This window comes from Balaenoptera musculus, chromosome 18 (genome assembly GCF_009873245.2).
Source record: "Balaenoptera musculus isolate JJ_BM4_2016_0621 chromosome 18, mBalMus1.pri.v3, whole genome shotgun sequence".
Lineage (NCBI taxonomy): Eukaryota > Metazoa > Chordata > Mammalia > Artiodactyla > Balaenopteridae > Balaenoptera > Balaenoptera musculus.
In genome coordinates, this window is record NC_045802.1 from 996,599 (window position 1) to 1,012,895 (window position 16,297).

At 43.3% G+C, this 16,297-nt stretch overlaps 1 protein-coding gene across 1 annotated transcript in view; it reads left to right on the forward strand.

Moving 5' to 3' along the window:
• The first annotated feature begins 9,588 nt into the window (after positions 1-9,588).
• The window catches only part of IFT88 (intraflagellar transport 88), a 71,616-nt gene continuing 64,907 nt past the window's right edge, over positions 9,589-16,297 (forward strand). Inside the window, 2 exon segments of the mRNA XM_036831982.1 lie at positions 9,589-9,700; positions 13,343-13,438. Of these exon segments, the coding sequence (XP_036687877.1) occupies positions 13,349-13,438 (90 nt within the window). The 5' untranslated portion in view covers positions 9,589-9,700; positions 13,343-13,348.

Genomic DNA, 16,297 nt, shown 5'->3' on the forward strand with positions numbered 1-16,297 from the left:
AAATCCATATGAATCTGTAGAGAGGTTTTCATATGAAATTCCTGGTGATAGTTTAAATGTGTAATCTCTGACATGTTTTTCCCTCTTTTCTTTTAATTAGCTTAATTGAAATTGATCTTGATACACCTTTGTTATAGATTTCTGAGATTCTTTTTTTTTTTCTCTTTTTTTGGCCATGCCACGCAGCATGCGGGATCTTAGTTCCCCGACTAGGGGTCGAACCCGTGCCCCCTGCAATGGAGGCGGGGAATCTTAACCACCGGACTGCCAGGGAAGTCCCCTGAGATTCTAATTTATCTTTGGAAATTCAACTTGGGTAGCCTGAGACTTAAGTATGAGAGGAAGGTCCGTGGTTCAGAAGCGGAAGCTGTTAACTTGATGAAGTTAAAACTGCATCCAGCCCATGAAAACATGTAGATTCTAACATAATTAGAAATCGAGTATTATTAATTGGAATGGGTTTGCACAGCCAAAGTTTCCGTATTACAAATCTTGCACTTATAACCAAGTATTCAGCCACTGAAAATGGGCCAGATGATGGCTAAGGTAAATTTGGGACACATTTCAGAGGCTGAATTCCTTGTGTATTTCCACTCATTTCTAACATGAAACCACCTCAATGGCAGTTTCTCTTTTTTTTTATTATTATTTATTTATTTATTATTTCTTTTTGGCTGCATTGGGTCTTCATTGCTGCGCGCGGGCTCTAGGTGCAGGGGCTCAGTAGTTGTGGTGCAGGGGCTTAGTCGCTCCGTGGCACGTGGGATCTTCCCCGACCAGGGATCCAAACCCTGTACCCTGCATTGGCAGGCGGATTCTTAACCACTGCACCACCAGGGAAGTCCTATTTGTAGACTTTTTAATGATGGCCATTCTGACTGGTGTGAGGTGGTACCTCACTGTCGTTTTGATTTGCATTTCTCTAATCATTAGTGATGTTGAGCATCCTTTCATGTACCTACTGGCCATCAAGAAAACCTTGAACTTCATTTTGTCGTTTTATTTTTCACACCAATATCATATTGCTATTCTTAACATTTTTTTTGTATTCTAGACAAATCAAATAAATATGTTGATTTCATTTAGCAGGAAGATTTCACCATAAAAGAAAATGAGGTATAATTATAGAAACAAAGAGTTTAAAGAGGAATGCTGTGGTGTCAGAACTGAATCAAAAATATCAGTAAGAACTCACACCTTTAAAAAAAAAAAGGGTATTTTCCAGCTCTGCTCGCTGAAACAGCCCAGGCTTAACAATACCCAGTATCTCAAATCTGATCTGAACCCCCGATGCCCAAATCTTGGTCTGTAATGCCATTTTCACTAAAAGGAACCAGGACTCCATGGAGAAATTGTTGATGCGTGTTTGCTGCAGGAAGGGTACCAGGTTGGCTTGTGTGCCCAGAGGCAAGAAAGCATTCAGATACCAATGGGACAACATCGGTGGACCTAGCACTCAGCCTAGAGGGTCGTTAGCAACGAGAAGATCCACTTGGGATATCTGGTCAAATGCTCTGCTCTTAAGTGACCCCAATTTACTTTTAAGACTTGGATTATTGAAATATTTCTTCTTTAATATTTTAGTTTCATTGGAGTATAGTTGATTTACAATGTTGTGTTAGTTTCAGGTATTTAGCAAAGTGATTCAGTTATACATATACATATATTCATTCTTTTAGATTCTTATCTCATATAGGTTATCTACAGAATACTGAGTACAGTTCCCTGTGCTATACAGTAGGTCCTTGTTGGTTATCTATCTTATATATAGTAGTGTGTGTGTGTTCATCCCAAGGTCCTGATTTATCCCTCCCCCTAAAATATTTCTTAAGAAGTAAGTATATAAAGGTTTAAGAGAATAAAGGGCATAGTATTTATGTTTTTGAGTTAAGAAAGGATCTGTGCATACATGGCAATGCTTAGTGTTCGAGAATTTGGGTCTCAGGGACAGCCTTGTAACTGCTATAAAAATGTGTATTTTTGGGGGGAAACCAAAGACTGAAGATAGTTTGTATTTTAGGGGGGGAGACTTTTGAGGAGACAGAAACATGTACCTCAAAACTAAAGGGTTCCTCTCTATTTTCATAAAGCACATTTATATCCACGGTCCCATGAGGCCTAGGAAAGCTTAAATTACACTATATTATTCATACTATATAACACATATAATATATTGATATTATTATTTTAACAAAGAGTCGGCATTTTGGAAGCTAGAATTTCGAAATATATCCCTGATAATTCTTTTTCCTTTTCTCTACCTATTGAACTTCATTCGTTCATTTTCGCCAGTAATAGAGGGCTGATTTTCTACAGGACCTAGAGCAAGTGATAAGCCATTTCACACCTTTGTGTAAGTAAGAAAAAGGCACTTTTTCCTCAAGACACTATATTCCCAGCCCCAGAAAACTGTCATACTATACTGATGTTTTAGAACAAGATACTTTACTGCCATCTTCTGGAAAATTGTTTTTATTATTATTATAAGCAGCAAATCTATGATACCTATTATGTGAATAACCCCTCCTTAGATGTAGCCCCCTTCTGCAGTGCACAACCTGTACAACCATATGTGACACAGGCTGTGATGAGTATAATATCATCTAGGGAATCCGTGTGCTTGAATGTAACTGTGTCCAGATAGATCGTAGCTCCTTGTCAGAAACTCAGCATTTCATAACCATTATAATCACTATGGCTTCTGTCCAGATGATTTCTCTTTTTTTTTTTTTGGCCACATGCGCAGCCCCTTGTGGGATCTTAGTTCCTCAACCAGGGATTGAACCCGGGCCCTCAGCAGTGAGAGCATAAAGCCCTAACCACTAGACCATCAGGGAATTCCCTCCAGATGATTTCTGAATTCACTCAGAGAAGATGTCACTCAAGGATTTCATCTCTGCCTGGGCTCAGGATTCTGGGGGTGGCAGGAGGCTCAGGGTGAGAAACCAAGACAGAAGGTAAGGGGCTCAGTCAACCAGCAGGGGGTCTCAGTTAAGCAAGACAGGTGGGACCCTCACCCTGAGGGACCTTGACTTTCTTTTCTGGGGTTGTAGAGAAAGTACTTAGATCTCCCTTTCAAAGTCATTGCTGGATAGAGACACATTTGCAATAAAAAAGATTTTTCTTGCCTTTTGACTCAGTTCAACAATGTTATATACAAGCCACCTCAAAAAGACAAAACCTAACATCTTCCCAAACCACCCCCATGTGCCCCCGGAATTAAACAAACCCGCTCAAACACGAACCGAATCAATGTGGTGACTAACAGTGTTTCAGTGAAGTGATATCTAGTTCTTCATATGGAGAATTTTGAAGAGCACATGTAAATACAACAATAATTCATTTCTCGGAAATTCCCTGGCGGTCCAGTGGTTAGAACTCGGCATTTCCACTGCAGGGGGCACAGGTTCAATCCCTGGTTGGGGAACTAAGATCCCGCAAGACAGTCGGCATGGCCAAAAAAACAAAAAACAAAAACAATAATTCATTTCTCAACATTCTGTATTGAATTATTATAGATAGTTAGAAGAATTTATCTCACACATACTTAAAAGAATACTATGAAGAATTTATCTCACACATATTTAAAAAAATACTATCAGGTCACTAATGATTCTTTAGATCATGCTTCAGGGCTTACAAACAACTATAGTTTATTCCAACTGTTTTCAGGTGCAGTCAAGTGAGTTTAATGTTCTCTGCGTCCTCCCAGCACTGCCTGTAGACCCTTGTGTGATGATGGAAAAGTTCTGCACATGGGTCTCCAACACACACCTGTGGAATGCAGCTAATGAGACTAAGGAACTAAACTTTATAGTTGATTTAAATTGAGGGCTTCCCTGGTGACGCAGTGGTTAAGAATCCGCCTGCTAATGCAGGGGACACAGGTGCGAGCCCTGGTCCAGGAAGATCCCACATGCCGCGGAGCAACTAAGCCCATGTGCCACAACTACTGAGCCTGAGCTCTAGAGCCCACGAGCCACAACTACTGAAGCCCGCATGCCTAGAGCCCATGCTCTGCAACAAGAGAAGCCACCACAATGAGAAGCCCATGCACTACAACGAAGACCCAACGCAGCCAAAAATAAAACAAATAAAAATTAAATTGAATTGATTTAAACTTCATTTTAAATAGTTACCAGCGGCTAATGGTTACCATATTAGACAGTGCAGCTTACAGACGTTTTTCCATCTGCCAGGAATGCCTTATTTCTGGCTTATCCATTGGTGAAACTCTTACAGTTGAATGAATGAATGAACGAATGAACAAATGTTACTGTTAGACCCTGCATATAGCTGACACAGAGCAATAAAAATACTTAATGCTGACAGTAGAAAGCACTGAATTTCACTGTTTCATGAAGCCCCTGCGCCTAGAGCCCAGGCTCCACAAAAGAGAAGCCACCAAGACGAGAAGCCCGCGCACCGCAAGGAAGAGTAGCCCTGCTCGCTGCAACTAGAGAAAAGCCCGCACGCAGCAATGAAGACCCCATGCAGCGAAAAATGAATAAATAAATAAATAAATTTATTTAAAAAAAAAGATGAGAAAAAAATTTCACTCTACATTTTCAGGCTAATTTGCTTTCAGCTTTTAGGGCAAAAAAAAAAAAAAAAAAATGCCATGATAATTTAAAATATTTAACAGGCAGTCGCTGCATTTCATGGTATTTTTCCGGGCAGAAGAGGTGAAAGGTTTTCACAGTGCCTAATAAATTACTTATTAGATAAACCAAGTGTTGCTAAGCTGGGGTGGGTATCCAGTGCTGGTAACACCTATGGTGTACTTGAGTAAACTTTTACAAATAAACAGTAACTATAGAACTGTGTTATGAGCTCTAATAGTGGTAGATCCATCGTACACCAGGTGTTAGGGAATGAATTGTGTCCCCCAAATTCAAATGTGGAAGCCCTGACCCCCAGGACCTCAGAATGTGACAGTATTTGGAGACGGGGGATTAAATTAAAAGGAGGCCTTGCGGGTGGGTCTTCATCCAGTGTGACTCATGTCCTCATAAGAGGAGAAGATTAGGACACTCAGGGTGCCATGCCCAGAGGGAGACCATGAGAAGGGGTAGCAGAGAACAGCCAAACCAAGGAGAGGCCTCAGAAGAAACCACGCCTGCCCACACCTTGATCTTGAAGTTCAGCCTCCAGCACACTGAGAAGTAAATTTCTGTTTTTAAGCCACCTAGTATGTGGTACTTTGTTACGGCTGCCCTAGCAAACTAGTACTCAGCGACTAGGGAAGGCCTTCTGGAGAGGGGTGGCCAGGCTAAGAGGACAGTAGGAAAGATCATTTTAGGAAAAGAGAATAGTGTGCTGTGAAGGCCTGGAGGTGAGAGAGACTTGAAAGCAAGTATGGCCAGGGCACGACGTGCTGGCAAGGAGGGCAAGGGGAGGGGTGGTGTCGTGGACATTCGTCCATGGACATTGTCGGCTGCCCAGCATCTGACACCCTTTGTATTCTAGGAGGATCCCAAAATGGGTGAGAGGAAGCTTCGGGGAGCAGATACCCTCCGTCTGAGCTCCCTGGAAGCCAGAACACGGCCTTTGACCGACACACAGCAAGCTGGCATTCCCATCTGGGGCTCAGACCCAGGAAGAAGGCAGACAAAGGGCAGGGTGGTTAGAAAAGGTTCACAGTGGCTATGATGGAACCCGGGTCCAGTGGTAAAGTGGTACGTGCCAGAGCACAGCTGTGTGACAGCGCGTCCACCGGCAAGAAGGCCTCAAGGTATTGAGATGGCAGGGCCACAGCAGCCGACTAAGCAGGGCGACCAACTGGTCCTGGTTTGCCTGAGCAAACGGGGAGGGCTGGTCATGACTCCGGCAGCTCGCTCCCGTGAGACGACTTTGGCTGGGTCTTGCCTGCCTGAGCTGCTGTTGCTTTTCCAAACCTTGTTCCTCAACCTCTCTGACAATTCTGAGTTACCCAATATCGAAAAGAAAAAATTCCTTTTCTGCTTCAGTTAGCAAGAATTGATTTTTCTTGGCTGCAACAAAGAATCCTGTGTCCTGACCCCTGAAGAGCCTTGTAAGGCACAACATGGAGTTTAGACTTTGTCCAGAGGTCAAGGCCAGGGGGGAGAGAGGGCACCAAAAGGTTCTGAGCAGAGAACAAGGTGATCAGATTTTCACTGAAGGGTGATCACTTTGGCTGCAGTGTGGAAAATAGACTGAGTGACAGCAAGAGAGAAGATGGAAGAGTGCTGAGGAGGCGGTGAGAAGAGTCCGGAAGTGAAGGAAACCAGGCGGCAAGAGCACCCGCGAGGCCTCCTTTTAACTTAATCCCTCTTTAAAGGCCCCGTCTCCAAATACTGTCACAGTCTGAGGTCCTGGGGGTCAGGGCTTCCACATTTGAATTTGGGGGCCACGATTCGGTCCCTAACACCTGGTGTACGTGAGGTCCTGTGGATCTACCACTATGAGAGCTCATAACACAGTTTTATAGTTACTGTTTATTCGTAAAAGTTTACTCAAGTACACCATAGGTGTTACCAGCACTGGATTCCCACCCCAGCTTGGCAACACTTGGTTTATCTAATAAGTAATTTATTAGGCACTGTGAAAACCTTTCACCTCTTCTGCCCAGAGAAACACCACAAAATGCAGTGATTGTCTGCTGCCTAGCCCTCCAGGTTGGAAGTGATGGAAACAAGAATCTCTGTTCTCTCTGGAGCTTATATTTTAGTAATATGAGCTATGTGACCTTAACATTTTGTCTGCCGATGTAGGCATGTGCTTAATAAATAGTAGCTTCAGTTACGGCATGTAGGATCTTTAGTTGCGGCATATGAGCTCTTAGTTGTGGCATGCGGGATCTAGTTCCCCGACCAGGGCTCGAACCCGGGCCCCCCTGCATTAGGAGTGTGCCTTGCCGCAACTAAAGAGCCCGCATGCCGCAAGGAAGATCCCGCGTGCCACAACTATGACCCGATGCAGCCAAGTAAATAAATAAATATATTTTAAAAATAGTAGCTTCATTACAACATTTAAAATGAAGGGGAGTTCCCTGGTGGCGCAGTGGTTAAGAATCCGCCTGCCAATGCAAGAGACATGGGTTTGAGCCCTGGTCCGGGAAGATCCCACATGCCGCGTAGCAACTAAGCCCGTGTGCCACAACTACTGAGCCTGCACTCAAGAGCCTTCAAGCCACAGCTACTGAAAGCCCGTGAGCCTGGAGCCTATGCTCCGCAACAAGAGAGGCCACCGCAATGAGAAGCCCGCGCACCACAACGAAGAGTAGCCCCCGCTCACGGCAACTGGAGAAAGCCCAGGCGCAGCAAAGAAGACCCAACCCAGCCATAAATAAATAAATAAATTAATTAATTAATTAATTAATTAATAAAAGAATAAATAAAATAAAATGAAGGAGATGATCATGAGCACTCCCTGGGCAAATAACTGTATCATACTTAAAGGGCAACCAAGTTTAAAGGAACTTGAATTTGTTTCCAATTAAACAAACAAAAAAAAATCAGGACTTTCTTGGTGGTCCAGTGGGTAAGGCTCCACGCTCCCAATGCAGGGGGCCAAGGTTCGATCCCTGGTCGGGGAACTAGATCCCGCACGTTGTCACTAAGGAGTCTGCACGCTGCAACTAAAGATCCTGCATGCTGGGCTTCCCTGGTGGCACAGGGGTTAAGAATCCACCTGCCAATGCAGGGGACACAGGTTCGAGCCCCTGGTCTGGGAAGATTCCACATGCCGTGGAGCAACTAAGCCCGTGAGCCACAACTACTGAGCCTGCGCTCTAGAGCCTGCGTGCCATGACTATTAAGCCCGCGTGCCACAAATACTGAAGCCCACACGCCTAGAGCCCATGCTCTGCAACAAGAGAAGCCACCGCAATGAGAAGCCTGTGCACCACAACGAAGAGTAGCCCCTGCTCGCTGCAACTAAAGAAAGACTGCGCGCAGCAACGACCCAACGCAGCCAAAAATAAATAAACAAATAAAATTTTAAAAATAGATCCTGCATGCTCCAAATAACAGCCAAAATAAATAAATAAATAAATATTTAAAAAAAAAATCGAGGGAGCTGGAAATTTACAGCCTGGAGATCTAAACAGATAATGAAAACGGTTTCCATATATCGAAGTGCAGTGATTTGAAGGGCTCTACAGTGTTCAGGAATTAATTCACCAAACATGTAGTGAACAGCTACTTTGAGCCAGGCTGGGCAGCTAGATACTCTCAAGAGCTGTGTAAGACTTTACCAGATCTCCGAGCTGACAAGCTAACAGGGTGTCCTGACAGCTGGCAGAAACACCTGGTCAGAGACAGGGGACCTTATTGTCACAGCCCAGCAAGCAGCCTGAGCTTCACAATCCCTGTGCCCACTCACCTCCCCAGTCCCACAGGGGTAGCCCAGGCGGCTGCTGCACGCACAGTGAGTTTGTGTCACAGCTGAGGGACCCTAAACTTTGGAAACCTCAGTTTTTTATGATGAACTGCAGGCCAGCACGGTGCTCAGACATCATCCCTAATATGCCAGAGGGCACAACCCGCCTTTTGCACTGGAGGGAGACAACATCTCAGTCTTCCAAAGCTGTTCCCTATACAAACATCGTCAAAAAATACTCGTATTAGTATTAGAGAATACGTATTAGTCGACACAGTGGGAGGGAAATGACTTTAAGGAATCAGCTCAGGCAGCTGTGGGAGCAGCTGGAGACCCAGGGCAGAGCTGATGTTGCAGCTGAGTCTGTCTGAACGCGTCTGAGGCAGAATTCCCTCTTCCTTGGGGACCTCAGTCTGATCATTCTTAAGCCCTTCAACTGATTGGGTGAGGCCCACCCACATTATGGAGGGTAATCTGCTTTGCTCAAAGTCTGCTGATTTAACTGCTGTCACATCTGAAAAACACCTTCACACCAACATGACTGGTGTTTGAAAAAAAAAACTGGGTACCACGGTCCAGCTGACAATTACATTAACCATCACAATGGTCCGAACAGAAGCAAGAGGCTCATGGAGAATTGTCTCTCAACATGTACTTAAAGTTTAAAACTCACTAATTACACTGGTGTCTTTAGACGCCTCCCCGCCAATTTATTTTGAAAATTTAAGACAAACTTTAATGATGTGAACCGGTTATGAACTTCATTCCTCGTTCTCTTGCTGAGCATCACTCAGGCTGGGTGCCGGCCTTGGCGCGTCTCGGGCCGCCCTTGAGGTGTCCAGGGCAGGAGCACAGGACAGGACAGGACCACGACGTGCGCGGGACCGCGCGGGCGGCCTGGGCTCTAGCCGGGACCGGCGGGAACCGCGGGGTGGGGGGGGGTCCAGACAGCCAGGGCTGCCCGGACGCGCTTCCAGGGCTCACAGGCTAGTGCGGCGGCCACCGGAGCTATTCACAGCAACCAGCACCACCCGCCGGTGATCTGCCTTCCGGATGATTTCATCAGGATCTAGGGACGTGGGCTTCCCCCCAGTTCCTGTCCCACGCATCGCCCGCCAGGACCGCCTCCGCGGGGCCCCTCGCCTCCAGCTCCCTCCCAGGGGCCGGCCCCGCCCCTCTCCGCTCAGGCCCCTCCCCGCCCTCCAGACTCGGCCCCGCCCCCTCGCGGAGCACTGTGGGAGCGGTTTCCTTGGAACCGCGCGTGGCAACGTCCCGGCCGCGCAGCTCTCCGCCGAGTCCCGGAAAGGCCGCTCCGAGCCCGCAGCCTTCGCGGTCTCCCTGCTCCCCTCGCCGCGAGGTAGGAGAGGGCCCGGGGCGGCGCGGGTGCCCGCCGCCCTCCGGGGGGGGCCGTGTGAGGGGCGCGGGGGCTCTGCCCCTCCCCCGCCGCCGGCCCGTGCGCCCCCGCCCGCAGCCCGCGCGCGGCCCTCGAGCCCCTGACCCAGCGTTCGTGACGGGAAGCTCGGAAATCCCCGGGAAGGCTCGGCGGGTGAGGGAGGCACGAGCTCGGGCCCCGTCTCGCGGAGGTGGGCATTCCCGGGCCGGAGTCAGTCTGCTCCACTGGGCGGCCGGGCTGTCCGGTGCGGTCCCCGGGGGGGGCGGGAGGCCGCAGGTGGGGACGGGGGCGGGGCCCCGGGGAGGCGGGGTGGGGGTCGCTTCCCGCGCTCAGTCTAGACGGCGCGAGCTTGGGAGCTGCCTTGGCAACAGAACCCGGGAAACCCGGGCCGTGGCGGACCTCCGCCGCCTTAGCTGTTCCCTGGGTGCTTCACCTTTCCCCACCGCACCCTACCCTCCGCGTCGGGCAGCCCGAGTCTCTCTCAGGTCTGAACTTTTTTGGTCTGGGGACAGCCCAGCAGAAAGGATCTCCAGTTGTAAAAGCTGCTTGTTGTTCTGAGAGACGTGTAAGCTAAATTGACTTAAATGGGGCTTGTAATCAGGTGGTTCCTGTTGAGCACAATGGTCCTCACAGCGTGGTTCCCGGGGCAGCAGCAGGAGCAACGCTTGGGAACTTGTTAGAAACCCACATTCCAAGGGGTGGAGGGGGGTGATGGCGACTCCCACCTGAGACTTGGTGAATCAGAAACCGGTATGGGGGAGTGGCAGTCTGATTTTAACAAGCCCTTGGGTTTCTTTCGTTTTTTCAAAATTACTTTGCCTATCAGTTTAGCATAGATTTGTTTGTTGTTGTTTTGGCCGCGCGGCATGGCACGTGGGATCCTATTTCCTGGACCAGGGATCGAACCCAGGTCCCCTGCAGTGGAAGCGTGGAGCCCCAACCCCTAGACCGCCAGGGAAGTCCCAGCCCTTGGGTTTCTGACACACGCTGACCTTTGAGAACCACTGGTGTCCCATTACCTGACTTAAAACTTTTAAGTTAAAATATTTTGTATGTCTTCTACCACTGACAATATTTTGGGGGGTTATTTTGGAATGAACATTTCTATATGATTGACATTTGCTCTCATAGTGAATTTTCATCTCCAAAAAGTAATGAGAAATTAACTCTCAAGACCTAAATCTAAGAGCTAAAGCCATAAAACTCTTAGAAGAAAACAGGTGTAAGTCTTCTTGACCTTGGATTAGGCAGTGGTTTTTTAGCTGTAACACCCAAAGCACAAACAACCAAAGAAAAATATATGTGTGCATCATAAAAATTAAAAACCTTTGTGCTTCCAAGGACACTGTCGAGAGGTAGAAAGAGTGCACAGAATGGGAGAAAATAGTTGATAGTCATTTATCTGACAAGGTCTAGTATCAAGAACATATAAGGGATTCTTTTTTCTTTTTTGGCTCTGCCAAGCACTGAGTCCTAACCACTGGACCGCCAGAGAATTCCCCATAGTGCAGTAGTTTTTAAAAAAAATATTTATTTACTTTTATTTTTTGGCTGTGTCAGGTCTTAGTTGTGGCATGCAGGATCTTTAGTTGTGACGTGCAGGATCTTCGTTGTGGCGCGTGGGATCTCTAGTTGTGGCTTGCGTGGTTTGTAGTTGCAGCACACGGGCTTAGTTGCCCTGTGGCAAAAGGGATCTTAGTTCCCTCACCAGGGATCGAACCCAGGTCCCCTGCATTGGAAGGTGGATTCTTAACCACTGGACCACCCGGGAAGTCTTGCAGTAGCTACTCATAGTAGTCAAAAGTGGAAACAATCCAAATGTCCATTAACTAATAGACAAAATGTTGTATATCCTTATGATGGAATATTATTCAGCCAAAAAAAGGAATAAAGTACTGATACATGCTATACTGTGGATGACCCTTGAAAAAATGCTAAGTGAAAGAAGCCAGACACAAAAGGCCACATATTGGATGATTCCTTTTATGTGGAATGTCCAGAGTCGGCAAATCCTCTGAGACAGGAGGAGGGAGAAATGGAGAGTGACTGCTAAAGGGCCCCAGGGTTCTTCATGGGGTGATGAAATGTTCTGGAATTGGATAGCGGTGATGGCTGCACAACCTTGTGAATATACTAAAAACCACTGAATGGTACTTAAAGGGTAAATTTTATGGTATGTGAATTATATCAAAAGATTAATTATTTTATTATTAAAGTAATGTTAAAAGTTTATGAGTAGCCACATATATTTGGCATTTTACTGAGCAATAAGATGAAGCTGAAACTTTTGTAGGAATTTACTGACACAATATTGTACAAGCTTTAAAGATAATATGTATTTTGAGATACACAGAGTAATTCAGTACTACATTTCTTGGGTAACTAGACAACCCCCTTCCCAAATTGCCAAAAATATTGACTCAATTTGAATGAGTCGTCTTCTGGGAATTCTTCCCCAGTTCTCTAGTAATTAGTACATTTATAGTATATGTACACAATAATTACATTTCTCCCATGCTTCTATTTTACTTTGCTTTGACATCTATTTCATCTTGTTTTGTACTTTTTTCACATTTTATTATGAAAATTTACTCTGCAAATCTACAGCAAATTTTTTTTTTTTTTTTTAAACTTTGGGTTTATTTATTTATTTATTTTTATGGCTGTATTGGGTCTTCGTTTCTGTGCGAGGGCTTTCTCTAGTTGCGGCGAGCGGGGACCACTCTTCATCGCGGTGCGCGGGCCTCTCACTATCGCGGCCTCTCTTGTTGCGGAGCACAGGCTCCAGACGCGCAGGCTCAGTAGTTGTGGCTCACGGGCCCAGTTGCTCCGTGGTATGTGGGATCTTCCCAGACCAGGGCTCGAACCTGTGTCCCCTGCATTGGCAGGCAGATTCTCAACCACTGCGCCACCGGGGACGTCCCCCCTCTGCCCATTTTTTAATCGAGTTTTTGTTGTTGTTGTTGAGTTGCATGAGTTCTTTGTATATTTTGGATATTAACCCCTCATCAGATATATGATTTGCAGATATTCAGTAGGTTGCCTTTTCATTTTGTTGATGGTTTCATTTGCTGTGCAGAAACTTTTAAGTTTGATATAGTCCCACTTATCTATTTTTAGTTTTGTTGCCATTGCTTTTGGTGTCAAATCCAAAAAAAAAATATCACCAGGACCGATGTCAAGGCACTTACTGTTTATGTTTACTTCTAGGAGTTTATGGTTTCAGGTCCTTAATCCATTTTGAGTTGATTTTTGTTTATGGTGTAAGGTAGGGGCCCAGATTTATTTTTTGTATGTGGCCGTCCAGTTTTCCCAACACCATTTATTGAAGAGACTGTCCTTTCCCCATTGTATATTCTTGGCTCCTTTGTCATAAATCAGTTGACCATATATGCATGGGTTTTTTGGGGTCTCTCTGTTCTGTTCCATTGACCTTTGTGTCTGTTTTGATGCCTAGTTTTAAGAATTTGACCTGAAAAAAAGTTTAAGCCATAAACACATGTAGAGATAAATTTGACCAGGAAGGTTGTTAAATAGTTATACTTTATTTCAATTAACAATTATTTCTTATTCCAAGAATACATTTACAGCAGTGATTTTTCATAGGTACAAATGATGCAAAATGTACACCTGGCCCCAGAGACAGATGAAGATGATCTTTATTCTGGTTATAATGACTACAATCCAACCTATGATACCGAGGTAAAAAAAAAAAATTTGTGTTTTTTTTTTTTTTTTTTAACATTGGTCTTTGCTAACCAGCTGGTTCATGAAAATTTTGGATTTGAGGGTTCTGCTTTATCATGCTTTAGATTAAGTAAGTTGATTAAAAGCCTAGAAAAGTGCTATTACTGAAGACTGTACTAACTTCTACCAATAGTAATAATAGCAGCATAAAGATGTGAAAAAGTTTATGGAAAAGAATTAGGATCAATTATATACTTGTATTCTTCTGTACTAATTATCTGAATATGTAAGTTACAAGACTTAGATCACTTGAAGTACCTAAAATCAGTTTTTTTAATGTTCTAAATTTGAAATGTCATATAGTTATTTTTCTTCTTTGAATTAAATTATACAAGTATTTTATAGAAAAATTAGAGAATAGAAATAAATATAAAGAAAAATTAAAATCATAGAAACTGTCACCACCCAGAGATAAACATTAACTAACTCACAGTGCTTAACGCTTAATGTTTCCCTATGCACATATGTATGTGTATATGTATACTGTATATGTTTTTGGATAAAATGGTATCATACTGTGTGTACTGTTTTGTCACCTGCTTTTTCCCTTTTATGAATATTCGCTTATGTCAACAAACCTATATCTGCTTAATATTTAGTAGTATAGTAATTACAGGATGAAATTGTTACTAAGACAAATACTTGAATATTTTAAATCTGTTTACATTATTGTGAGAGTTATAGTTTCCAAATTGTAAAAGACAAAAACCAAAGAAAACTCTTTATAAAGTTATCTTGAATTAGCATGTGAAAGAAAGTAAGGATGAAGGATGTGGGCGTTAATTTACTTGCTGGTATTTAAGAATCAAATATTAGCATTTAGAGGACTTTAAACTAATTTAGGAAATCTCATTCTAGAGTTTTTCATATGGCTTTCAGTCATTTTTGAATTGCTTTTTCCTCTGGAGAAAAATGTTTGCCTGTGAATTTGAGACCTAGAGAGAAAGCAAGAAAATAAAATAGAAATCATTCACTTACTCTATATGAAATAAAAATCTAGGAGATACTGCTCATCATAGAAAATTTGAAAAATACATAAGATGGGAGAAAAAAATAAAATGACATGAATACTGTTACCTGAAGATCACCTGTATTACACATATCACCCAATGTTTTGCTGTATTCCCGTGTCTTTTAATATATTCAGGTTTTTCCCTCCCTGTATACAAACACTTATACGTACACGGATATGATTACATAGACTAGTTTTTAAAAATTTGTATTAAAGCATGGGCATTTTCCTAAGCTAGTATAAATTATGAAAACCATTGAATCTCCCCCTTTCTCCCAGTCGTAAAAGTTATATGTATAAAAAAAAAATATGTGCTCATTGTTGAAAAACAAAATTACCCATAATACCAGCAGTCAGAAATGAGTACGGTTAACATTTTGTTGCTTTTGTCTTTCCTTCATGCATACACATACAGTTTTCTTTTAGCGTGTTTGGAATTGAACTAATGTTTACTTTTCTGTTTGCTTATTTACATTCGGCTGCATCATAAACAAAGTTTCATGGTACTAAAAATTTAAATATAATTTTAATGGCTGCATAATACCGACTATATACAGTTGATTATTTTCTGACTATAGGATAATTATTTATAGTTTTCTGCCCCTATTAATAACAATAGCACAATGAGTAATTTTATGCATAAATAATTTTCTCTATTGTGATCAAACATTTCCTTGGGTAGAGTCCCACAAGTGGAATTAATATATCATCATGATCATTCTTGAAAACATCAGAGAAACTTCCTAACTCTTCAGGTCATCACAGTGTGGCTTCATTATTTAACTTGAAGCAAATATTCGGAATATCATACACAAAAATAAATCACACAGTAAAATAAAAAATTTGGTTTACCCATGGTTTTCTTTTATTTTAATTAATTGGAGTAATTAATATATAACTGAATGACTTGAAACAGTTCCTAAGGTGTTCATAGATTATGCAAATTGTTAATCAAATCATGAACAAAGGAAAAAATGACAAAAGTTGTGTTGATTTGGTATTTGTAATTGGAGAATTTGTTGTCAATTTTTAGTTTGTCATTGAGACTTCGCTGAGCTGATTAATCAAATTTTACTAATAATTTAGGAATACTGGAAGGCTTTTCCTAAAAGATGTGCCAAGGTAGTATAATTATTTCAAAGGCAGCCCGTGGCTTTGTACTTCGTGTGAAAGTTGCCTGGTTTCTATGGCTGAGACTTGTGTACTTACTTCATTTTATGTAGTTGATATGGAAGGTTATGAAGATTATTTTGAAGGAAAATTAAAGAAGAATCCTTGTACATAATCACATTTAAAGTACATTGTATTAGCATCCTGGTTATACAAACATTTTACTTTAATTGTCTCCAAGGTTTTAAAAAGCTAATTGATATCGACTCCCTTTTTTGTGTATTGTTTGTGTTTGTTTTTTAATAATCAGCAAGTTTGTTTCTGTGGAAAGTAGATTGCAGTAAATCAGAGGTGAGTGTGAGTACTGAGCACAGATGTACAGAGGGCTGGAGCCGAACTTGTGCTGCTGAAGGGACAGGGAACAAAGGCTGCTTAGACTGGCAGTTGGAGAGGCTTGGTGCTTTTGAGAGAGGCTACAATGGCATTTTGTCCAGAAAACTCGGAAGCACTGGTATCTTGCACTTGACTAATGTTACTTTCCTCAGATTCCTCAGGGAGAATGTGAGCATAGGTCAGGAATCAGCAAAGCATAGTAACGTTTTATTTCAATGGAGGCTTTGGTTCCAAGTGGCATCACAGGTTGGACCCGGTGGAGCCTAGCCTGGCTCTAGTCTGAATCTCAGACTTTACCT